The sequence below is a fragment of the Rhinolophus hipposideros genome (genome assembly GCF_964194185.1).
Source record: "Rhinolophus hipposideros genome assembly, chromosome: 14".
Taxonomy (NCBI): Eukaryota; Metazoa; Chordata; class Mammalia; order Chiroptera; family Rhinolophidae; genus Rhinolophus; species Rhinolophus hipposideros.
Genome location: NC_138060.1, coordinates 26,523,213 through 26,550,467, shown reverse-complemented (window position 1 = coordinate 26,550,467; position 27,255 = coordinate 26,523,213). Strand labels below are relative to the sequence as shown.

The 27,255-nt window shown below is 35.3% G+C and overlaps 1 protein-coding gene across 10 annotated transcripts in view; it reads right to left on the bottom strand.

Moving 5' to 3' along the window:
- Positions 1 to 27,255, bottom strand: part of PPARG (peroxisome proliferator activated receptor gamma) — a 126,511-nt gene that overhangs the window by 22,622 nt on the left and 76,634 nt on the right. For all 10 annotated transcript variants that reach the window (XM_081071979.1, XM_081071975.1, XM_081071982.1 and 7 more), the window contains 3 exons: positions 26,169 to 26,338; positions 15,487 to 15,625; positions 5,626 to 5,825 (listed from right to left, as the gene is read on the bottom strand). In XM_081071979.1, coding sequence (XP_080928105.1) covers positions 5,626 to 5,825; positions 15,487 to 15,625; positions 26,169 to 26,338 — 509 coding nt within the window. The remainder of the gene's footprint in view (positions 1 to 5,625; positions 5,826 to 15,486; positions 15,626 to 26,168; positions 26,339 to 27,255) is intronic.

Here is a 27,255-nt window from a genome sequence, read left to right as displayed (position 1 = left end):
CACACTTCATTTTGTTTCTTTCTTTCTTTTTACACTTCAGACTGACTTTCATCCTTTTTCATCCAACACGTAGTTCTCCTTGATTAGCTATAGTGGGTGAATGTTAATCCAAAATGCAATGGTTGGATTTCCTCAACTTCTTTCTAGTTTCTGCCCCTGTTATTCCCATGTTCCTCTTGTTGAGAATCATGGGATTTATAGAACTAAAGAGGTCTTTAGAAATAACATACATCATCATTTTCTGACTAGGTACGAATAAACTGAAGCCAAGAGATATTCCAAGTCAAATAGCTATTCATAACAAATATGAACTAGAACTAGATCGCCTGACTCATGATTAGTTCTTTTCTCTTTCTATTGCTTTCTAGATGACTTCCCCACTTTTTCTTTTTTAAATAAAATCATTATTCTGGGAGGAATTGGGGCTTTTAAACTGAAGCTCTTTTAAACTGAAGCTGGGATCTTGGGGGCAATGCCTTTTGAATTATTACTTCCTAGAGGGCTAGTTAAGTGCTGTATGAGACTGAAGTTAAGTTTGAAAGTCGCTCAAATGTAATTTTGTTTTCCTGCATGGTTTAGAGATTTAAGACAAATAAAAACTTTACAGGAAGAATTATTCACACTCTAATGAACTAGCAGCGCATAACCATTGCTCTTAAAAAAACCATCGATTGCTAGCCAAAACGTTCCTCAGCTGGCAAGCAAGGGTATTGGCCAACTGAGTCTAATCATTGAAAAGGAAAAGCATCCAAGTGCTTTTTTACTTAACTATATAGAATGTTATCTTTTAAAATTTATCGTCTGAAAGAACACTATGGTTCAACTATATTCCATCTTTAGCTACTCCTGACAGTCCCGGCAATAAAGGAATTTATTTTATTAGCATTAATATATGAACTAATGATCCCAGGAGCCCAACTTCCTCAGTAGCCATTGAAACAAAACAGCACTACTATCCTGCTCTTTATTTATATTGGGGTTCCAAGGTCTCTTCTCTGAGGGTTTGTCTGATATCTTTCTTCTCAGGAGAGCAAGTTCCGGCTCCTTCAGGATTTTCCACAGATAAAGGAAAGACACCATACTTTGTTTAGCTGTAAGTGTAGGATTTAAAAGGACAGATATCTTTCCAATAGTTTGAACCACTAGATTTGATGGCCACTGTAAATTTTAGAATGTGAAATTTAAATGGGTATAAAACTATTTTTACAAAATTTTACATTTCCGTATTGGTTTTATTCGTCGCTAGTTACATTTTTCATACACGACTTAGAAAAACCATTGTCATAAGGGCACTGGTTTGCTCTTTTAATGATAAAAACAACGACTCCACATGTATCCATCATAAGCAGTGTGCTGCTTTGGGATGCAAAGTCCAATATAGTACAAATAACCAGTTTTATTTCTTATTTGCAGACAGAGTACAGCCAGGGCCTCACCATCTCTCAGATATGAGTGAAAAGTTGGCAGGCACCCCAAGCGTTTTTCTATTTATTGTTTTATGACAAACCATGGCACTGAATGGTTTTTGAAAACCACTCTCTGTTTATTTTCATCAACAAACATGGGATCATGTGACAATGATACACCCAGTATGATGATCACAGGGGGTAATGGTCAAACACTGGGAACTTCCAAAGTCCATTCAGTTCTCAAATTGCCTTCATGAAACGTAGCACCCTACTTCTAGCACAGTCACAGTTTCCGAGCTCAGTAGGAGTTCTTAAAGGAAGAGTATAGGCTGGAGCAAGCCATTGAAAGGGACATAGACTGTGGGAGAGTCAGTTCCTTTCCTATCCGAGGATTCTAAAAGGCCTATTGCTCCTAAAATTCGTCTCCAGTGATCCATATTCGGTGATTCCATATCCCATCTTTTCTTTAGCCCTGAGCCTAAAATTCCCAAGCATTACTTTTTTAGGCAAGACAATGAAAAATATATCATATTCCAAAGACATGATGTTAAAGTAAAAAAGATAAGAGGGGAACAGGAACATTTATCTGTCCATTTATCTGTTTTGAAAGGTGTACATAGCACCAGGGAATAAGACAGAGGAGAAGGAAGTTAAGCTGGCAAGGGAGAAGCCTTGGTTGGCCTGCAGGCAAATGCTGGTGCTGGGCCTGAGAAGCAAGATTAGCCGGCATTCCATAAATGAGACAGAACAGGCAATGGTTAAATTAAACAGGAAGATAAATGTAAAGAATGGCTTCTTCAATAAAGCCATTTCCTTTTCCAAAGGTTCTGGGTAACTGGTCATCCACTGTGCTGAGTGGCCTTCCCCAGGCTTGGCCTAACCAACATTAATGACATCAGTTTAAGCAGGGTGTATAATGAGACCCAAACTGCTCTGCTGCATCAGCCACAGCCACTTTTCACATCTCCCACCCTCTCAAGAGTCCATACTTCTGCAAAACTCATCCTATCAATTCAAATCTTAACTTTCATAAGTTTTGGCCAAGAGATTACATAACACCCCTGAGAAAGATGCTATCAAATGAATAACATGACCATGTAAGATAAAGAACAAATCTCTAGTCTCATTGGAAATCACATTTTGGATTTTTTTCCCCTCTCCCATATATCCTCTCTGAACTATTTCTTTCCACCAGTGCTTAATTTGATTTTGCAAGATAAGGAGAAAAGAGAGAGCCAAACAATTCCATTTCAGTTTTGTGTAATCAGGGAATGGATTATTTTAATTTGGCCCAGTCTCTCTTTCCTTTCCAGACCTTAACAAGAGGCAATTCTGTCTCTATCCAGATCATTAATGATGTCCAGTTTGGCGAGCAAATATTGGGCTAGAGGCCCTCTGTTGAAAGTCCAGAGTATCAAAGGGCATAGGCAACAGTTTTTAATTCAATTAAGCAACACATCCCAAGTAACTATCATGGGCAAAGCACAGTCCCAGTTACTATAGGGGGGAAGATGACAAACACTTGGCCTCTGAACTTGAAAAGCCTACAATCAAGCATTTTGCAGCCCCCTCTCCCTTAAAATAACTTAATACCTATTTATCCCATAAAGAGCCTGCAATTATCTTATTTTTAACTCAAAGATTTAGAGCCAAGGAGACAATTTGTTTTTAGTGAGGTTTTTAAGTGACTTACAGTGGATTTGGGCTCTGTGTCCTTCAGTCACACACAGAAGAGTATGTTGGCCACTGGTACTGTAAATTTAAATTCTGGGCTACTGGGGAAAATTTTTTAAAAAACTGTCTTCCTATCTTTCAGGTACTATTAAATTGGTAGGATTTCCCGCATGGATTGCAGGTCTGGATTGGGAGAATAAAGAGGTGAGAAAGCAGTTCCTGGAAATTAAATGGCCCAAGGCAACATTGTGGTAAACCATTTGTTTTAGGACTCTTTCCTTATCACTCCTTCCTAGTTCTGGGGCTCCCAGCCTTCACTTCCCTATCCCATACTAGCTCTCAGTAAACTGTTGCAATCTGCCTTAAATTGTTAACCTTCTTGAGTCACATCACTTAAGTTTTCCTTTTATGTCTAGCCCTTTAAAGGAACAGTTTCTTTTCCGTTGTCAAATCAGCTACGCAGAGGGCTTCATTTGCTTTTGTTTTGTTGCCCCATTCCCCCCCCCCCCCCCACCATTCAATGACTACATAGACTCAGCTTTACTATGATCTCCACTCTGTAGATGTGTGCGGGAGACAGTCCTCGTCACTATGATCCAGGAAGAACAAAACAGCACCAGGAAAATTTCCTCACTGTGAATATATCAGACTAGCCGCACAAGGTGGAAAATTCCTGCTATTCTCAAAACTGATAAAAATAAATCATACTGCAGAATGTGTTCTCAAAGTGAAACTTTTCTCATGTGCAGGTCAGCCGGGCTCACTGCTAGCTAATGGGGAAGACCAGCTTCCAGGAGGGAAGCCATGCTCGGAACGGCAGGAGCAGTGGGCCCAAGGCCTGCCATAGAGTCTACATTTTTCCACATGTTACTGTGTGATCTCAAGGCACAATGTTTAACCTTCAGTTTCCTCATCTTTAAAAAGAGGGTAATACCATGTTTCCCCGAAAATAAGACCTAGCTGGACCATCAGCTCTAATGCGTCTTTTGGAGCAAAAATTAATATAAGATTAATATATAAGTATATATAAGTATAATATATAAGTATTAATATATAAATATATAAGTATTAATATATGTATAATATAGTATAGTATAATATAATATAATATAATATAATATAATATAATATAATACCGGGTCTTATATAAATTTTTGCTCCAAAAGATGCAATGAAGCTGATGGTCCGGCTAGGTCTTATTTTTGGGGAAACATGGTAACAGGAGCCATAAGAGGGTTGTGTGCCTTGAACATAGGAATGTGTAAGATTTTTTGAAATCACAAAGAACTGGATATAGGTAAACTACTATTAAGGGGTACGTCAAAACTTATGGTCCTACATTGGCATTTGGCTCTTTACACAGTAACATCCCACAGGAGTTTTCTTTTTCCTTTAGCTGATTCTACTCTGTTTAGCTAAAAAGAGGGAAAAGAACATCTTGAGACAGTCATCAAAGTACATTAAAGGGTAATGAAATGTTCCCCAAAATATGTATAACTGAGTGGGGATAAAGTTACACCTATCTATCAAGCAGCTGCATATCTCTCCTGGAGGTGTTCATCTGAAAATAAACGATAGCATAAAAGGGCTCTCCGGGGCTCGGATGCTATCTTCTGAATGTATCCTGTGCACCTTACGACCCTGCTGCAGACATTACAATCAAAGTCAGACACTGCCGATATAAAGCGAGGTACCGAGATGTAATCCATCTGCAAGCTGATGGCAGAATTGGGACTAGAGTTCAGGCATGGTTGTATTTTGTTTTAATATGATTCCATGTTGCTTTCTCATATTCCTATCAGAGAAGAATTCTGCTTCTTGGAAAACTTGACTCAATAACAATTCTGGGTTTTCTAAACAGTGGTAATGAACGAGCCTGCAGATGTTTGAGAATTCACTGGAGTAGCCCAGGCAGCTCAAAGCCTCATAGAAGATAAAAGTCAGACACACAATAAAAGGATAAAGCTTCTAGTTACTCACGAATTATCAGTAGAGTGCTACAAGGATAGAAAGGGAATATAATATCTGGAATGTAATTTTTTGTCCCATGTGGAACTTTGTAAGAGGTAACTCTAGTAGTCTTCCCAAAAGGTAAAATACTGGGACTAAATACCTTTTCCAAACCTAGGTCAGGAAAGCAGGACTGTGTGAATGAATATAACTGTGATCAGTTACTTTGATGCCAAGAAAAGAGACAGATCTTGACCGGGGCGTGCTGGGATGAAAAGGGCTTTTTAGTTCATTCATTAAAGTTTAGATGACCTATATATTTTTATACTATTCTCAAATAATTTATTAGGAAAACCTGAGGACTTTTGTCCTTTTCAAAATAGTTTTTACTTGTCCTATCTGAAAACATTTCCTTTCCAGTGTTTCAGACTCAGGCCTGCAATATGTGACAGCCAACAGCTGAACAGTACCCTGCATATGTGTGTGTAACATGGTAAATCATTTCCTCAAAGGAAAAACCAATAACAACAATAACGACAACAATAACAATAAACCCAGCCACCCCAAATGAAGACAGTAGAAGAGAACTAACTGATTTATCTGTTGTCTTTCCTGTCAAGATGGCCCTCGCCTTTGCTTTGGTCAGCGGGAAGGACTTTATGTATGAGTCATACAAATGTTTTGCCAGGGCCCGGAGATCAGCAGACTCTGGGTTCAGCTGGTCGATATCACTGGAAATCTCTGCCAACAGCTTCTCCTTCTCAGCCTGTGGCATCCGCCCAAACCTGATGGCTATAGAGGAAGAGAAATGACAGGATGAATCATTGAAATACTGCCGTTCCTAATGCACACTGTTCTCCCGTAGTCCTAACGCCCACAGGGGAAGAGCCCTTCCTCCCCTCTACCAATCTCAAGTCCTGGTTTCTATGAACAACAATGCTCACATTTTTATACCATGGCAATAGCACAGGCAATCACTAAAAATTAAATTGTTCACGTCTTTAATTAAAAAAGTAATGCATGATCTTGCCAGGAAGGTGAAAGAATCTAAGAGTTCAACAAAGAAAGGGAAGTATATTTACTTACAAATAATTGAGAGCCAGCTACTACCCATCCCTCAAGACCTAATTCAAATGTCACCTTTTTTGTGAGACTTTCTCTGATACCTTCAAGCAGAATTTATTATTCCTTTCCCTATATTCCAACAGCCCTTCATGCATATTTCACCCCATACTTTATTTAGTTTACACGCCTATTTGTCCCACTTTAGAACAACATCCTGGAGGCTAGGGACAATGCCTTACTCATCTTTGTATCCCCAGCACTTTAAATAAGGGCGGGCGCTAAAAGGATCAACTTGTTTCATGAATTACAGGAAGGAGTTGTACAGAATTCAAAGCTGTACAGACACAGACTTTGTTCTCAGGGAGTCTGTACAATCTGTTTTGTCCCTGTTATAAAGAAAGAGGGATGGAGCTTTCTTTCACGTTATTAGGCCAGAGAGTACTTTTATATTTAGTGGAGAGAAGCCATAATGATTCCCCTGACTCTCCAGGATTATCACTTAACGATATTTGTCAGAAAGACAATTTCCTTAACATTTGGTTTCCTGGGGGGTGAGGAAGTGTGAAAGAAGAAAACTAAAGAAAGAAAGGCAAAGAGGAACATTTAAGAGAGGTTTACAAGGCTTATGTTGGGGGAAAAAAAATCATGTGTTTGTAACTCTTTCAACTCAAATATATTTTTCTCTCTCCCTATCAATACTATCTGCAAAATATTATTGTTAATCATTTTTTTTACTAGTTATCATACCTCATTCCAGGTGCTTATAATACTGTTTTATTTAAAGATTTTTTATTGATATTTAATTGACATATAACAATATGTTAGTTTCGGGTGTACAACATAATGATTCGGTATTTGTATATATTGTGAAATGATCACAAGGCTAGTTAACATCTATCACCACACATAGTTACACCTTTTTTTCTTGTGATGAGAACTTTTAAGATTTACTTCCTTAGCAACTTTCACACATAAAGGACAGTATTATTAACCACAGTCATCATGTTGTACATTACATCCCCAGGACTTATTTATTTTAAAACTGGAAATTTGTACCTTTTGACTCCCTTCACTCATTTTGTCACCCCGACACTCTGCCTCTGGTAACCACCAGACTGTTCTTCGCATCTATGACTTAGGTGACTTAGGGTGTTTTGTTTTGTTTTTTAGATTCCACATCCAATGAGATCATATGGTATATGTCTATCTCCATTTGACTTATTTCACTCAGCATAATGCCCTCAAAGTCCATCCATATTGGCAAGATTTCCTTCTTTCCTGGCTGAATAATATTCCATTGTGTATATATACCACATTTTCTTTATCCATTCATCCAAATATGAACACTTGGGTTGTATATACATACTTGATGTATAATAATACATGCTCGATGAATTAAACTCCAAAATATCAAGTTTGAAAACAGAACGTGAGACAATCTGCACATTGTGAAGTTTGGGAAAGTGATCATGAAAGAGAGCATCCAGTAAGAATTACAGCATATTAAGAGTAGAAGAAATTTTGGTGTAAAATTTGGAGAAAATCAGAGTCATATACTGAAACAGAGGTAGTTAGAATTACCAACAATCTTCTCCTCTTTAACTTTAGTTGTTTACCGGAACACACAATACTGTCTCTTCACTCAATGAATAAGAATTGAATGTCTACTGTGTTCCAGACGTTGTTCTATGCTCTGGTTACTTTTTCACAGGTAATAAACTATAAATACACACAAAAGTTTAAATACCTAGGAAAGCACTTTTTTCCTAACAGGTAATCCAAAGTTAATTTAAAATAAACATCCAAAGATAGTCACTTGTTACAGTTACTAGTTCTGCTTTTCCATAACCTAACAAAATGGCCAAAAGAACTTAAACATAATTTTAGAATTAGGAGATATTAAAGCAAAAGCCTTTTGCTACAACCTAAATAAAATGTGAAATTTGTAAGTTGAAGTTCCCCAAAAGGCTAAATCTTAAGAACAAATTTTCTGTATTATTAAATGCTCATGCTGTAAATCAGATTCAACTATCAGTGCAACTAATATATATGTGATTTTAGCATCTTTACATACCAGAGGTCCAACAAAAGAGATGAAAAATACATTCCATTTGGTAGGACTAAATTTGCATAAAATATATGGAAATCTGAAGTGGTAGAAGAAATATAATTTTTTATTTGTATGCATTTTTAAGGGAGAAAAAGTTGATTTTATTTTGTTGTGTTTGAGTCCCATTTATAAGACCTACCAGCCTCATGTGAAGTGATGATACAAGGCACAGAAAGTGTTTAGCACATAGTAATGCTAAAGTGCCCAGCACATAGTAATGCTAAATGAATGCACTTTTATTACTGTAGATGAAGAGGTCTAAGGCAACTATGGTTGCTGTGGGCTGGAGATAGACCAGGATGGTAGCCATGGCACACTGACCTAGATTCTTTCCCACAGGTGAAGAACAAACCCTGAAAACCTAATCTCTCTATCCATCCATCATCCATCCATCCATCCATCCATCCATCCATCCATCCATCCATCCATCCATCCATCCATATCTCTATCTCTCTTTCTTTAACTTGTTTAGGGAATGGTGTTTTTCAGTGAAGCAATTCTTGAACCCACTGGGTGGAGAATCTGAGAACCAAAAGAGGGAATAATTCTCTCTTTGGACTACTGTTTCTGAAAAGACTGAAGTTAAAGCTTAGAAATAGAAGATCAAAATTCTAGAGACTGGTGACCAGAAATATAAAGGCTGAGTGTGCCCATATACAGGTATATTTTTGCAAATCTTCTCTCACTGCTGATTAATCTTAAAAGACAGAAGGGAAATGCTCCATGAGTCACTCAGTGAGAACTTTTGGCTTCTCTGGAAGGCAATGGAATGAACACTGCAGTTCAGATAGTCAGAAAGTCTACTTTCTAGTTTCAGCTCAGTGAAAAACGATCTCAGTGGCTTAACTTCTCAGGTCTTCAATTGCTTTATCTGTAGAATGAGGGGCTTGGAAAAGATCCCCAAAGATTTCCTCCTTTAGCTCTAAATTTAGCTATAAAATTCTATAAACCTTGATGACACAGAATACTGGGGAACATCTCTCTTTTTAAAGCAGTACTTGTCTAGTTTTTGAGGCCCTGAATAAAAAGACACATGCTATCTGTTCTACAGACCTAGAACATGTCACATAGAGCAACTTCCAGAATACTGGCATTCAGTGTCATATTTGGGATAATTAATCACCTACAGAGAATTCATGTAGTTTTAAAAAACTGTCAATATCAGAATCAATACACACCCTTCAGGAAAACTAAGTTCGGTAGAGATTCATTAATTTCTGGTGAAAGTACATCAGCATACCATATGTAATCCATTTTTATTAAACTAGCATATGACAGTTTCAGCATTGTGTATTTAGTACTGATTTACTGAACACACAAACTCCAAACACATGAATATTTAGATATCCTGCTCTTTGGATCTGGGTATAGCACTTAGAAACAAGGTTTTTTAAAGACAATTAATGACATGTTTTAAAAACATATACCTTATTGAGAAGCATCAGTGACAAATAGTACTTAAGTATAAAGATAAATTAAAGCAGATTTTCAAAGTAACAAATCAAAAGAAGATAGAAAAATTAAATAAGCTGAGTCTTATTAAAAATATTTTTGTCTTTCAACACCTAAGGGGTGAATTTGCTATCATCTCAGGCTTTTGACAATTAGTAAGGCAATGTCTCATGGTCCATTCCCCCACTTTTAACATGTTTACTTTGCAAAAGCCTTATCATATAAATAAGACCTAGACAACACTATTGCTTTTCATACGGCTATTGCCAATAAGTTATGTTTTTCCACCTCTCTTGATTAAAAAAACAAAAAATACCTGTGCATTTTGAAGTTTTGCCGAATTTGGCAATCTAATAACTCTAATTTTCTAGCTTCTCTAAAGTAAACCAGGCACAGCCTGAATATTTAATTTTTTAATGTAGGGGTAACATTTTTCAACTATTTGTAGAGGACATTTAAACATTTGCCTAGGTTTGTTTTCAAAGTAGAGAAACTCCACTGCCTCACCTTCTGACTCAATCTCTCATTCCCTGGAGCCTTACGTGACATTATTTAATTAATTCATTGAATACCTGTTTGATTCAAGACACTGTGTTAGGCAGATTGGATGCAGGTGATGGGGGCCAGGATGAAAAGGACGTGTCTAATAGGGGAGACCCTATACATTTTATCACATACACAGATTATTCTTCCTCGTGCACCTCTCTTTACTAGCTCCTTCCTCTCCACCTAAACAGGTGTTTAAGGTTCTGACCCTAGTATTACCTCCCCTTCATGCTATCTTTCATCCGTCACTGAACTTATTGAAAGAGTGGTCTTCCCTCTTCGTCTACATTTGTCACTTACTATTTACTTCCCAATCCACTGCATCTAGCTTTCACTTCATTTAAATTTACCAAAACGTTGCTCTTAAAAGTCCCTAATGCTTTTCTCACAGCCAGATCTAGGGGCCTCTTTTAAGTATAAGACATCTTCTACTTGAGCTCTCCTGCATTCTCCGGGCCTTGAATCCTGTTGACCTTCTCCACCCTCTTATTTCAAAAATTTCTTATGCTGGTTTCTGCTTTTCTGGTTCTCCTATCTTTCTGCCTGCTATTTTCCAGACCTTTTTGATGGCCGTTTGTCCTTCACTTATATTCTGTTCTTCGTTCAATCTTCTCTCTAACTCACAAAATGTATAAACGACTCCTGCCTACTCTTTCCTGGATCTGGATCCTTATTTTTCACTCCTCCTATATTCCTTGAACATGGATGCTGGATAGCCCATAAGCAACTCAAATACAACATAAACCTGAACTTTTCATTTTCCCCTCTAAACTGTCTCTCCTTCCTGTTTTCTTTTCTTTGTTGATTCATTTTATCACCCAAACTAGACACTTTGAATAATCTTTGACAACCGCTGTCCCCCTCAGACACCTGTATTCGTTGGTCACTGCTCTCATATTCCTCTTAATTCTATTTCTTCTCACCCATCCCAATGTCTTGGCTCATAATATTTCACTGGTGTTCTGATGAATTTCCCTGATTTTTCCCTCTCTCAGTTATCCTTTTTACTGTTGTCTACAGTAGTTTGGCTTTTGGTAACAGTGATCTTATCACTCCCTTGCGTTATAAGGCACAATGCAGTGTCAAGGAAATGTGTAATACACAAAGAGGAAGGATGGGGAATTAGAAGTCACATGGAAGAGAAGTCATTTGAAGTGCCAGGTCGAATTATGACAAGGAACCAAAGAACATAAAACACAAAAGTACACAGGTACACATCTTACGGCATTTCCCAGGAACAGCAAAGTACACAGTTTGCCTGAAATATTTCAGGAAAAAGGGGCAGTGGGTTCAGGTGGTGGAGGCTAGACTGTGGACAATCATGAATGCCAGGCAGGTTTGAGTGACAGCTATCATGTGTATTAGGACTTTTTACTTTGCTATATTTTCCTGAAAGTTAAAATTTGGGCAATTTTCCATTATACCACAAAGATGACTAGAGAAAAAGAGAGTAACGTGTTGAAGTTTAAATTTATTTGCCATTCAGGCTTTTCTTTTTTGTAATATACACTAGAGCTTCTGTTTACAAGGAAGGAGAGAATTACCTTTAAAATGCTGAGTGCCACAAAAAGTTATGCAACCATTTTTTTTGATTTTTATGAAACCACTAGAAAATTATTTTTAAGCTGTCAGCTTTAAAAAATATATATATATATATATATATATATATATATATATATATATATATATATATACATATATATATAAAATAGGACATCCTAATCAGCAAAGCTAAAGTTTCACTAACTTTTATATTTAATGAAAAGCATTATTTTCAAATCTCAATTGCACAGGGAAACCTAACTGAATGACTTATGAGTAATATAAGCCAATTCTTCTCTACTTCAGATTATTTTTTTAAATGCACAGCCTACACTTATTATTTTATTATTTAGTTCATACATGAAAAGCAGCTTTGAATATGAAATATTGACTAGTCAAATTTTTAATGACTAAACCATTAAAAATGAAGAGAACACAAATAAAATATGATTAATGTCAGAGATTTTGACAGCAAAAATTGAAAACAAAACTTATACTTCGAAAGTTTATAAAAATGTGTGAGTGCCCATCTAACTGAAGAAGCAACATTATCAGAGTACTTTAATCAAGATTCTGTATATACCAGCTTCACTAATTAAAAATGTAAAACAAATAGTAGCTGATGCAGTGATCCCTCAGTAAGTTTATTCTGGATAGCCCAGAAAGTTGGCGCTTTATTTCTGCTTTACTTGTATTTGGAGGCTTCCTCTAAAGGTGTGTGGACAGGGTATTGAACTGGCTGTGCTTGGGACAACTCAGGAAGACTTTGGAGCAATCAGCAGGATTGACCCATGGTCTAGAAATGATGGATTATTAAATGACTAAAATCACTGCAACCTGTATGTATCTTGATAATTACAGAAAAACAAAAAATTGGCTCCCGAAGCACATCAGCCCAACATGTGGGTGCTTTCTCTACCCAATTCTGAAAATGGATATTTGAGAGACAACGAGAAGCTTCCAACCAGAAGAATGCTGAATTCATGTCCTTCTGCGATGTCGAGGCTGCACATCACAATCAAAATGTAAGTTCCATCTGAGGATGGAACCACATACGATTAACCAACCATACCATTTATACTTTCTTCAGCTCAGACTGTTTTTGCACTCTGGGGTTACATCATTATGTGATGATCAAATGGATTGTCTTAAATTACTGAGTTAACTGATCAGAACATATAGAAGATCTGATTCAGGCATATGAATTATATTTTTATGGCACCAAAACATATAGGTGGATACTTTTAAATTCAGGCAACTGACAGATGCCAGCTGCCTAAATATTTGGGAAGACTGTGACATTGTCTATAAGATATGGAACAGCTGGTTGAGAAGTGGAAAATTCGGTGAGGTAGGTTATAATTTTCAAAGGCGAAAGGTCTTAGTAGTCACTAATTTCAATGATTTTCCACCAATATTCTCCAGGGTCCTTAGGACTCCGTGAAGGGTACTTCAAAAGCCTCCTTCAAAGCTGGGAGTGGGTAGCTAATGGCGAAGCTAAACACATAGAATGGACTAAACAGAGACCTCAGAGCAGAAATAAAAGTAACAGAGAATGGAGCAAATTTACTTTGGGGGACGTTCATTTCTTTTTGTGCATACTGAAAACAGGGAGGTGCTGATTTTGGTATAACACTAGAAGCCTCTTTTGATAAGTTGGTGGGTTATTACGTTGAGGTCCATTCACATAAAATATTAATAAAAAGGCATTCTATATGAATGGAAACCTCATTCCTGTTGGCCTCACATTGGCCACAGCAATGAATTTTAAATAGTGACTAAGATCCCCTAGAAAACTTTGTATTTGCAAATGTTTCCTTCATCAGGGAAATAGGCAAAACCCGGTGTTGAGGTTCCCTTGTGTGTAGATCAAATGGATGTTTTCTTTTCTGGGCAGCAAACATATTTCTATAAAACCCTGCGAGAAGGGATTTTCTTAGTCATGTTTGCAATCCTGTAAGTGTTGAACTGCATAAGTCTTTGATGCCATGACATTTAATTCCTTTTTCTTTTTTTTTGCCTTTTCAAGAAGAACTAACTGAATGAACACTCCTTATCAAGACAGCTCCCCTTTCTAAATAGAATAAGCTAATGATCACATGACGTCCAAAGATGACCTTATTCAGTTCACGATAACTTTCTTTGATTTTCTGGGGGGAAAATTATACTCTCAATACCATGTAGGCTGGGTTTTAAATATTTGCTTACAAATAATAAGCAATAGCAGATATATTTTTACATGAATGTGTACAACCAACAGGAAATACATTTCACATCAATGTATGAAGTGGCAACTTTTTAAGGACAAAAAATAGCATTGAAAGCAGAACTGGCATGCTTTACTAGACAGTCTTAGAGATAATGACCTCAAAGTCAAAGATTTCTTCATAAAGATAAAATAAGTTTATTGTAACTTGATTGCATCACCTAAAATACAACCCTTGACTTGAAAACATGCCCTTATATTTTATGAAGTCGGAAATAAAAAGGAAATGGATGGAATCAAACCAGCAAATTATTTTGCAATCAATGACTGCAGTTGTATACTGCTACACAGCACATGTAATTAATTGTTGAGGCAAGTTGGATTAAATTTCCATCCTGTCTAGTATAGCTAATAGATCTATTCATTATACATTCTTGCCTTTAGAGGAAATGACCCATATTCATGAGAAAAATACAACTTTGTAAACTATTTTTAAAGGGTAGGGTATCAACCAGTTAGTGACTCCCAAATATCTTGATGATTTCCACTGTGAAAACCAAATATCAGCAAGATGGAACAAAAATATAATTTATACAGATGGTTTGGAGTCCTTACACATGAAGATTGACTTTAAAGATTATCCTCTTGCTAGATCAATTTTGAGAGAGGTGAAGGCAAAAGAAAGAAAAAACAGGATGTGCAATGAAGTGAGACTTTGGATTTAATTTGATCACTTTGGCATTTTACATTTCTTGAACCCGTAATGAATTTTTAAAGAACTGATATTTAACAAATACAATAATATCAAATTACATAAAAATTTGTTTTGTAAGCTAGTTAACCAATCATAGCTAAATAGAAATCAAAAACTATTTCTTCAAACAGGTCTATTTTCCATGAGTTTACTGATTTAGTTCTATTAATTCATGAAAACATTAGATATGGGGTTTATAAAGTAGAAAGTTTTATTCTCTTATGTTTTTGTGGACACTGAAGTTTTGTGGAATGTTAAAATATTTGCTTTATCCACAAGTCTGTATGCTCCTCAAAATCAAGGCTACTGCTATACCTTTGCATAACCAAGAGCAAAAGAAAAGTATATAAATCTAAATTCTGATACGCCACATAAAGTTCCATATCCAGAAATCTGCAGAATTTTCTTACATTTAAAATAGGAAGAAACTACTGATACACATAAATAAAGTGTAATTCTGTTTTTCATACTGTTAAAGCCAGGTAAAAATTAATCACAATAATCACTACATTTGTTTTAAAATACTACAGTTATGTCCATCACTTCCCAGATTCAAGTCTTTTTTCTCCCATGATGGCAGATGTCCAACCACACAAAGGACACTGCACTAAAAGCTTAAAAAGTCCAACTTAAATTAAAAATGCTTTATCAGCATGCAATACTCTAAAATCTGGCCTTCTGTGGAAAAACTGCACATTTTCACCAATGGCCCTAGTGTCTACTGATCTGGCAGCCATAATGCGAGTTGTAAAGTATGTAGTGTTCAGTGCTCACTTACCATTATGAGACATCCCCACAGCAAGGCATTTCTGAAACCGACAGTACTGACATTTATTTCTACTTTTTTTGTGGATCCGACAGTTAAGATCACACCTATCATAAATAAGCTTCAATCTGATTGTTCTCCGGAAGAAACCCTGCAAAGGGATAATGAGAAAAAGAAGCACATTTTAGGACTTCGTGACATATGGAAGGAGCATTATGGTTCACGGAGCATTGGCCTGGGTATCGGAAAGGATAGGTTCTTGATAGAGTTCTGGTGACTTGAGACAAGTCACTTAACCTCTCTGCAACTCAATTTTCTTTGCTATAAAATAAAGAACCGGAGAGCTCCAGTGTCCTGTTTTAGCTCTTAGACAGTGACCACATCCAACTAATATCATTCAATGTATTTTGGCTCCACATTTCAGCATGCTCTAAGAAGTGCTCTGGATTTAATGTAATGTGAATAAAACACCATGTAATCCGTTCAGTCTCTCTGCAAACCATTCCAACAGCATGCCCCAGCCCTTAAAATTGTGCTAAGCAGTTTGGCAAAGTTATAATCATTTTGTTCTAAAATATGATCGGGGCCAATAAAAATCCACATGTGGATAACGTTTTGGAATTCTCTATGTTGCATAATTTCCTACAGAATTGGTTTCATTTATTTATGCAGTTGAAAGAGTGCCTCATAATCGTTGCAGCCCACAAACAAAAAGAAATAATAGAAAATAACACAAGAATATATACATCGTCAGAAAATCAACTGCTATCCCCAAATAGCAAATATGCCAATTTGAGGCTAATTGAACGCTGTTATATTTATATTTTTTGAAAAGACCAGAAAAAAATTCTAATCAGAAGTGTTTTCTAACTCTATTTCTTTTTGTTCACAGCATTTGTACTCATTTCTATTGTGTTCATTTTCATGAAACTCAGTTCTTAATTCCAAATTGATATGGTCCTGTTTGGTACAAAAAGCATTGAACTAGTATTGATTCTGCCACTGACAGAATCATTCTCCACATTATGTACATAATGTACATAATGTACATTCTCCACATTTCTGTCTTTAACTCTAGACAAATATGTTCTACTGCTTACTGGATATCTTCACGTGGAAATCTAACAGCCATCTCGAACCCAGCATGTCCAATGATGAAATCCTGATCTCACCCTGCAAACTTAACTTCATTGCAGCTTTTTCCATCTAGTTGATGCAACTCCATCCTCCCACTTTCTCAAGCCAAAATCCTTGAAGTCACTCTTGACTTCTTTCTCTCCTGTGGAAAGCTCTTCCTTTAAATATACACTTGCTTAGTTCCCTCATGGCTTTCAAGTTTTGCTACCACCTCAACTTCTCAATGAGGCTAATCAACCCTATGTAACACTGTGACCTGTCACTGCCCTTACCCCTCCTCTGGAACTCTTGATCTCCTTTACTCTGCTCTAGTTTTTTCTTTCTTTTTTTTTCTGATAGCACTTATGACTTTCTAGCATACCATATAATTTACTTATTACATTTGTATTTATTTTCTGCCCCTCCCCCACTGACCAATTAAAATTGTGAGCTCTATTGGGGCAGGGATGGTATCTTACACCTCTGGATGTAACCCAAACACAAACAATAGTGCTCCATTAAAAACTGTTGAATGAATACGACATACATGATAACTTCCTTTCTGGGCCTTATCTTTTCCATCTGTAAAATGAGGAGGTACTTCCAGTTCTGATATTTTGTGTCCTAAACTATGACTGAAATATTATAGGCCATTGGCATACTCTTTTCCTTTTTTTTTTTTTGGTGATCTTAGTAAATGTAATATTAATTACAAACATGTAGAAAATACATGTAATTATAAAATGTAATAAGATAATTATCACACATGAGCCCATCGTCCAATCCAAGATTTAAAATCATGACCAGAATACTTATGCATTTTTCTCCTATCCAGCTCCCGAGGACCATGTGCCCTTGACAGAGTAATCATTCTCAATTTTGTGTTTATTGTTTCGTTGACCTTTAAGAAAATATAGTTTTATCACACAGTGTGTAAAACTAAATAATACATTTCTTAGTTGTGCTTAATTTGGGCTTTATTTTTTATTTATTTTAAAAAATTTATTGGGGTGACAATTGTTAGTAAAATTACATAGATTTCAGGTGTACAATTCTGTATGTTTTGGGCTTTATTAAATGGTATCATGTAGATTTTTTTTGATTTTAATTTTTTAAAATTTTATATTAGGTTTCTAAAATGTATCCACTTTCTTTTGTGAAGTTAAGATTTATTCATTTTCACAATTACATAATATCCTGTTATAAGACTATACCACAGTTTATTAACCTATTCTCATGTTGATGGATGTCTGAGTTGTGGCCAATTTTTTGCTATTATGAACAGTGCTACTGTAAATATTCTTGTAAATATTTGATGATGCACATGTACAAAAGTTCTCTAGGAGTGGAGCTTCGGATTGTATAATATTCGAATGTGAAATTTTATAAGATAATGTCAAATTGTTTTCCAAAGTGATTATATCAGTTTACACTCCCACCAGCAATTTATGAAAGTTTCATTCTCTCCAACACTTGTTATCGTCAGATTTCTTAAGTTTTGATAATGTAGTATGTGTAAAATAGAATCTAAGTAGGATCTTAATTTGTACTTCCCTGATTTTTCATTTCCCAGTTTTCTAATGGATTGTCTTTTCCTTAAAATTGAATTTTAGACATTCTTTATATATTCTAGATACCAATCTGTCGTCTGATATAGATGTTACAAATGTCTTTCCATCCCATGGTGCACTACTTCAGTCTTTTTTTTCAACCTATAAACATTTTCATTTCATTCTCATTGTTGAAAGATTATAGGGTACTCAGTTATTTCCTATTTCACTTTGAATTCCGTTATCTTTGTGCTTCCATGGCTGGTGTTGAGAAGTCTGTTGTCAATTCCTTTTTTTCTTTTATCTTGGTTGCTTTCATATACTCTTTGTCTTTAGTATTCTAAAGTTTTTACTGCAGTGACTAGACATGCATTTCTTTTCATTTATCTTCTTGGACATGTTTTCTGCATCATTTAAGACACTATGCATCTCATGCTCAGTAATTTATTTGCATTATCTTTCAGTTCAGTAATTCTTTCTTCTGCTGTCTTCCGTATGCTATCTAACCCTTCCATTGAATTTTTATTTCAGTTATTATATTTTTTACTTTTAAGAATTTCACTTGGTTTGTTTTCAAATTCACCTACGTGTTTCCCCCAAAATAAGACCTAGCCAAACAATCAGCTCTAATGTGTCTTTTGAAGCAAAACTTAATATAAGACCCGGTCTTATTTTACTATAATATAAGACCGGGTATATAGTATGATATAATATAATATAATTAATATAATATAATATAATAAATATAATATAATACAATACAATATAAAATTGGGTCTTATATTAATTTTTGCTCCAAAAGATGCATTAGAGTTTATTGTCCTGTAGGTCTTATTTTCGGGCAAACGTGGTAGTCATTCTTGATAGTCTAGTGCTGCTTGTTGATTGCTGTGATTCTGCCATCTTTCTTTAAACATGTACAGCTGTTTTATATTCTGTATCAGGCAATCCCAACATTTGCTTTCCTTGGGTAGAGGCTGAGGGATCTAACTCCGTTTTTGTATGTTTAATTCTGATGACTATCATTCAAGTCGGCTGCCTTTTATGTACTTGCTGATATTTTATTTTGAACTCGTTTCTTGGTCTCAAACTATGGGAACCCTACAGGGTCTAATGTGGGAATTCTTTCCTCCAAAAAGAATTTGTAGATGCTTCTGTTGGAAGCTAGGAGTGCCACTTACTTATGACTATTTTAGATTCCCTTGAGAATTCTGGCTGAATTCAAAAGCTCCAGACTGAGCTCCTCCTCACTGATGGCTCCAAATACTGCAACAGGCACCTGCCTTTGCAGCAGTGCTGCGTCTCAGTACTCCTCTAGGCATCTATCATGAGGGAAATCCCGCCCTTCTAAGTGTGCCTTCAGCTCACAGCTGAAGACCTAGGATTTGTCTGTTTGTTAGTTTTATTATTGTTGAGAGTTCTCCCTATTGCTTGTGAGATCAGTGATCTCGCAAAGAATATATCCTGTATAGGATGCTGGAAGCCAAAGCCTTCTTAATTCTCAAAAGGTTCTGAGGACCTTTGAATATTAAAAAGGATTTTTTTTTTTTTACTTATTAATAGAAGGCTAATGTACAGAACTGTTCTCACTGAAAATGTTTGTGGGAAAATTTTGTTTTGATTTTTTGCCATTGTGATCATATATGTTTTATGATATTCTTTGTACTGCTTTTCTGATCTTCACTTTTTAAAACTAATATTATTGATTGAAAATGCTGCCTGGCTAGCTGACAATGAGGCAGGTCCCAGAGTGCTCCATTATTTGGCATGGTTGGAAAGGAAGGTTTTTGATGAGAGAATTACGTTATTTAAGTTTAACCTTATAATGCAAATTTTTGTTTTGACTCATATGATGTCTTTCACAGTGCATCACATTCTTTTTGTGATGATTCGGGGTCTTTCAATGTTAAAGGATAATCATTCTGAATATCATATGTTCCGTATATGTACATAAAATCTTGAACTGAATATACACTCATACAGACTTCCGTACACCAATTAGAACTTACTTTTCTTTAAAACACCAACTTCATGATAACCAACTATTTCCTTGTCATTTGACTCTTTCAAGAAATCTAGCAAGGAAGATATAGGCTATTACTAAGTGTCTTTCTGTAAAATTATTGATTTGAAGAATGAAGCAGGCTTCTCCAAAGTTTCAAAGACGGATAAACACTTTTTAACAACACTCTTATGTATTATTTCAGGGACTATAAAAAAATCTGCAATTTCAAAAACTTAGTTTTTAGTATATGTGCTGCCGAAGCGAGCACTCAGAAACTTACTTTTATGATTATCATGGAGTCTGTGAATTGGTGTGATGAAGATGCATCAGTCACCATTTCAGAAAATTGTTTTGTGTATTATTTATTCAAAAGGCTTCATATTTGCCTGTGAGAAGGTGATGCCTGTTTTTGTTGGTTTTGCCTTTAAAAAACTTTTCTCCCATCTCTCCTTAATTGCTTTCCTTTTAACAAAACTCCAGGTGCAATGAGACCTAAGAATGCTATTGTTAATTCTACAATGAGATTAAAAGCCCTGTGTTCAGCTTTCCTATGAAGTGCATGGCACACAGAAGCTGAACCAATGAGCTTCCACTGGCAGGTGGGCATACACTAAAAACTCCTCCTGAGGTAGGCTCTTACACAGAAATACAAAAGTAGATTACATTTAAGTAAATATCTTTAGGTAAGTCTATGGTTCTAAAATGATCTTTCACTAAAGATATCAAAACATAATAAAACCTATTAGAGAAAAAAAATAAGTGTCCAAATCGTAAGAAGAAGAAAAAAAGACAGCTCTGCAAAGCTCTAAGGTATTTATATGTTTTAGCAGCCAAAGGTTATATTTTACCTAAGTCTGTAATATTAATACACCCAAGAATATGCCATTATTTCATTTCAATCGAAACCCAAACTTTTTATTTGTGTTTGAATTTTGGCAAGAATTACTAATATAAACCTGTTTCACTGGCATTGTAAAATCATTTAAGAAGGCCTACTAACAGCTATCTTAAGCAATATAACTATTCTTTTCAATCCATAAATCAGTCTGCAGATTTGTTGTGGTAACTGTATTTTAATTATGGGTATATCCTATATTCTATTGCAATGGCAAACATTAAACTGTCAAAGTAACTTTCAGAAAATCAAACAGGTGAGTAGAACATATTAGTTAATTTCACTTTCCTGGCATGTCATTGAGTGTTGCTGATAAGCTAAGGAGATATCTTTGACTATTGCCAGTCACTGGTCTAATTTAGCTGAATTCAGAGAATGGCAGCAATTTTGTTTAGTTCCAAAGTAGCATAGAATGAGTATTTCTTCAGCCTCCATGCCTTATAACAGTGGTTTTCAAATTTTCTGAACTCAGGACCCCTTACTCTCCTAAAAATTGAGTACTTCAAAGAACTTTAATTTATGTGGGCTATATTTACTAATATTTACAAGACTAGAAATTAAAACAAATTATTATGTATTAGAACGTACAGGCAAACATTACATTAGTCATCAGAGCTATATTATCGTTCCATGTCATATATCTTCTGGAACATTCCACTTATACTCCTGAGTGAATGAGAGTGAAAATGGTAAATAACATAGTATTACTATAAAAATAGTTTCAATCTCATGCGTGCTTTGAAAGAGTCTTAGGGATCTTTAGGGATCTCCAGATCTCACTTTGAGAACTGCTGATTTATACTTGGAGAAGTCAAATTATATTATTCCACTAACATTTTTTTATTCTCATCTCTAACATGAGTAGATGTCTATTTTCCCTTCCAAAGATAGCATAACCTTCTTTGCATTTTTTTGCACTTATGAAGATTTATATTTTTAATTCTCAAATGGAAATGTCATTCATTCATTGATTTATGTTCTTACTTATTACCTGCTTTTTTAAAATTAATTTCAGGTGTACGAAACAATGTAATAGTTAGACATTTACACCCATCACAAAGTGAATCCCCCTAATCTACCACCCATTTGACATCATATACAGCTGTTACAATTCCACTGACTATATTCCGTATGCTGTATTCCACATCCAGTGACTGTGTGTGTGTGTGTGTGTGTGTATGTATATATTTAATTATAGTTGACATTCAATATTATTCAACTTCAGCTTCAGGTGTCCTTCATTGCATTTTAATCTAGGAAGTCTGTAATCTGTATCTGCATGGTTTGCAAGTTACTGTAGGTGAGTATGCAATACTCTTAATTTTCTTCTGTTGTTTTTATTTGTTTATCTATAGTTGGTCAAGGACTCCCATGTATTCTTCAGGTTTTATTAAGTGTTTGTTTATTCTCCATCTCTGCCTTAGAACCCTTCCTGTTCCTAACTTGATGCCACAAGGATTTTCTCCTCCCTCTGTTTTTTTTTAAAATTTTGCTTCTTTGCATGCTTTTATCATCAAAGTTTTTGTGCCCTCGGAACACAGCTTTCATCATCATAACCAACTACTGGTAATGTTTCTGTCTTTCAATTTTTAGCTCTTCTCAGTAATGTTAACTTTCCACAAATATATGACTAATAGAATCATGGTGGAACAATTTGCTTAAATGTTCTAGTTTTCTAAATGCTTTATCAGCCCCTAAAAAACAATAATTTATTGTGGACACTTAACCAATCATACTGTTTTTATTTATCAACATAAATTACCAAGATGACCAAACTGAATGGTTTCTTCAGATATTTCTCAGAATTTAGCAACAATTTACTCACTAAAAAATTGTATAACTCTAACTCAACAAAATGACATTTTTACTACTCACTGACATCTTAAATAACTAACTAGATATGATGATTTCATATAAGAGCACAATATTTTAGTTTGGTTTTAATAACATAATGAGTGAGTTTTAGTGTTTTAAATGAAAGCATCTCTTGTCAGTAGTTTTACAAGCAGTCATTTTGGAATTTAGACCTTAGATGTGAGTAAGAACTTGGATAGCTAATCTAACCAAGTCATTTTATACATGAGGTGACTGAGGGTAAAGCGTTTGTGTGACTGGCTAGTGGCTTTGGGCAAGTGGCCCAGGTGACTACTAGCTTGTCTCTTTTCACTTTATAAGGTTGCCTTTAGAGTAATAAACTGAATTGCAGAAATTTTAGAGATCATCTAACTCAACACCATCACTTTATAGATGTGAAAACTTAGGCAAAAGGTGGTTAAATGTGATACATGCAAAAGCATCTGGCACAATATCTGATGCATAGTAGAAATTCAATAAATATTTATTTTACTTCCTTTTTTGTCCCGTGATCCAGTTAGGAACCCAGATAAATACTAATACTAATACTTACCTAAATGCTATTGTATATCTTTACTCTGAATAAAAAGCCCAACTGTGGATTGAATCTGACTTATGTAAGCAGTATTTATTTTACAAGATAAATATTTTAACAATATTTTATATTATAAAATATATAATATTTATTTAAAATTTATATTTATAAAAATTCATAAAAGATAAATACTTCTTTTATAAGGTAAATATGAACAATTTGTTCTGAGTCCTGGAGTATATACTAAAAACTATTTTATTACTATTTTATTCACTTAGAATATTAAACTTATTTTAAGAAACCACATATTAAAATGAGTGAATTAACATTTTCTTAATAATTGGACAGAATATTACTAAATGTTTGAACTTTCCAAAATGTCATTGTTCGCAAAGAAAAAGGTTATGAGAAACAGTACCTTCTTTCCAAAATAGTTATATCTCTTTGCCTGTCCATAGTACGAGTATATGGCTCAAAACTGATGCTTGAATAAGAAAACACAGGCCACTGCTTTAGGAGTCACAGATATATGTTCTAGTCCTAGCCCTGCCACTTACTAATGGATAACCATGGGCAAGTCTCACTAATTCTTAATTTCTACATCTGCAAAGTAGCCATAAATAAGTTCAACCTTATAGGACTGTTCTAAGGCTCAAATAAAGATTATCTATCATCTATCTATCTAATCTGCCAAGCTTTACATATATAAATTATTACATGGTATAGTGAGAAAAAAACCACTAGAGGATTCAGGAAATCTGGGTTCTGGGCCAGCTCATCACTATCTTGCCATGACACCTTGATCAAGTCACTTTTTTCATTAGTTTTTTGAAATTAAATTTATTGGGGGTGACATTGGTTAGTAAAATCATATAGGTTTCAAGTGTATAATTTTGTGATACATCATCTGTATATTGTACTGTGTATTCACCAACCAAAGTCAATTCTCGTTCTGTCACCATATATTTGATCCCCTTTACCCTCTTGTAACATCTCCTTACCCCCTTACCCTCTGGTAACCACTAAACTGTTGTCTGTGTCTATGAGCTTTTGCTTGTTTGTCTTGTTCGTTTGTTGCTTTCAGTTTTATATACCACATATGATTGAAATCACATGGTTCTCATCTCTTTTTTTTGTCTGACATTTCTCTTAGCATGATAATCTCAATATCCATCCATGTGGCTGCAAATGGCAGTATTTCATCTTTTCTTATGGCTGAGTAATATGCCATTGTATGTATGTACCACTCTTTATCCAATCATCTATCAATGGACACTTTGGCTGTTTCCATGTCTTGGCCACCATGAATAATGTTGCAATGAACATAGGGGCACATATATCTTTACAGATAAATGTTTTCAGGTTTTTGGGGTAGACACCCAGAAGAGGGATTGCTGGGTCATAAGGTAATTCTATTCTTAATTTTTTGAGGAAATTTCGTACTGTTTTCCATAGTAGCTGTACCATTTACATTCCCACCAGCAGTGTATGGGGTTCCTTTTTCTCCACAGCTTCTACAACACTTGTTATTACTTGTTGATAACAGCTATTGTCACAGGTGTGAGGTGGTATCTCATTGTGATTTAGATTTGCATTTCCCTAATAGCCAGTGAATCTGTTGGCTGTTTGTATGTCTTCTTGGGAGAAGAGTCTGTTCGGGTCCTCTGCCCATTTTTAAATTGGATTGTTTGGGGTTTTTTGTTGAGTTGTATGAGTTCCTTACATATTTTGGATATTAGTCCCTTATCAGAAGTGTTGATTGCAAATATTTGCTCTCATTCGGTCGGTTGTCTTTTTGTTTTGTTGATGGTTTCTTTTGTTGTGCAGAAACATTCTAGTTTGATATAGTTCCATTATTTTATTTTTGCTTTTATTTCCCTTGCCTTTGAGGTCAAATTCATAAAATCCTCTCTAAACGCAAGGTCCATAAGTTTAGTACCTGTGCTTTCTTCTATGCAATTTATTGTTTCACACTTTGTATTTAGGTTTTTCATCCATTTTGAGTTAAGAATCAACATAGTTAAAATGGCCATACACCCAAAGCAATATAAAGATTTAATGCAATCCCCATCAAAATTTCAATGGCATTTTTTTAAAAAAAAGAACAAAAATTCATCAGATTTGTATAGAATCACAAAAGACCCCAAATAACCAAAGCAATCCTGAGGAAAAAGAACAAGGCCAAAGCTACCATACTCCCTGACTTCAAATTATATTACAAAGTGACAATAATCAAAACAACATGGTATTGGCAGAAAAACAGACACACAGACCAATGGAACAGAATTGAGAACCCAGAAATAAACCCACATATAGATGGGGAAAAATTTTCAACAAAAGGAGCCCAAAACATACAATGGAGAAAAGAAAGCCTTTTCAATCAATGGTCCTGGGAAAATTGGAAAGCCATATGCAAAAAAATGAAACTAGACTGCTATTTGTCACCACATACCAAAATTAACTCAAGTCACTTTTTAAAAACAATCTGCAAGATGCAAAGGTTGAATTAGATCAGTTGCTCCTAGAACTAATTTGGAGAAAGGAAAACGAGGCAAAGTAGCCCGCTTTTATTAATTTTTTTAGGTTTTCAAATATATCATTTGAAAAATGGGTTTTACAAAAAAAAAAAAAGGTTTGACAATATTATCTCAATTCCTTGTCATGAATTTGCAACAGGAAATGAAATAATAGGTAAATTTTCGGCAAAGTCTTTGAAGAAAGAAAAATATTTTTTATTACCTTGCATCCTTCACAGGCATGAACGCCGTAGTGGAAGCCAGAAGCTTTATCTCCACAGACACGGCATTCAATTGCCATGAGGGAGTTGGAAGGCTCTTCATGAGGCTTATTATAGAGCTGAGTCTTTTCAGAATAATAAGGTGGGGATGCTGGCTCCACTTTGATTGCACCTGTGTATAGAAAAATGTGAGCAGGTCATTATCACATGAAAAAACAAAGCTAAAAAAGGCAATAGGGCAAGTCAGTATAGTACACCTTAATGCCGTCTTTTACTATTTATGTATAAAAGCACCATTATGGAACATGAAAAACAGAGGAAAAAGTAGGCTTTGTAATCACAGACAAGTCACAACACCTCTGAGCCTCACCTGTAAAAATAAAACTGGGAAGAAGAGTGGGGGGAGGGAGATGAGGGTAAGGGGGATCAAATATATGGTGATGGAAGGAGAACTGACTCTGGGTGGTGAACACACAATGGGATTTACAGATGATGTAATACAGAATTGTACATCTGAAATCTATGTAATTTCACTAACAATTGTCACCCCAATAAATTAAAAAAAAATGTGTATACACTTTTTGGCACCCTCTGTATGTAATAAGGGAGACAGACAAAATAAAGAAACCCCGATTATAGTCGGAAAAAAAAGAATTAAGACTGTGCTTCTATGACCTTCCAACACCCCATAATACTAAAGCTGTAACAGATGACAGATAATATTTGAGGTTATTTTGCTACGTAATGTGGTGTATTTGGCATTTTCACAATATTAAATTGTACATTTTTATTTAAATGTTGCACTTCAGAAGTATTTTTAAACGACTCTTGCAAAAGGGACACCGAAGGAACATTGCCATGAAAAGGTAATAGCAAGCCCAGCTTGAAGGTACATGAAAAATAAGAGACCATGTTACCGTCAGTGTTGAGTCAGAAAAAGTGGTTTGTAAAATGATCTTTGATAGAGAGTGAGAGAACCTATGGAAAGTAAGCTCTACCTTTTCACTGGTTAGGATCAGGCCTATTTAATTTCCACATCAGGCTGTAACTGAAAACCACACACATAAGTATAACCAAGTTTATCATTTA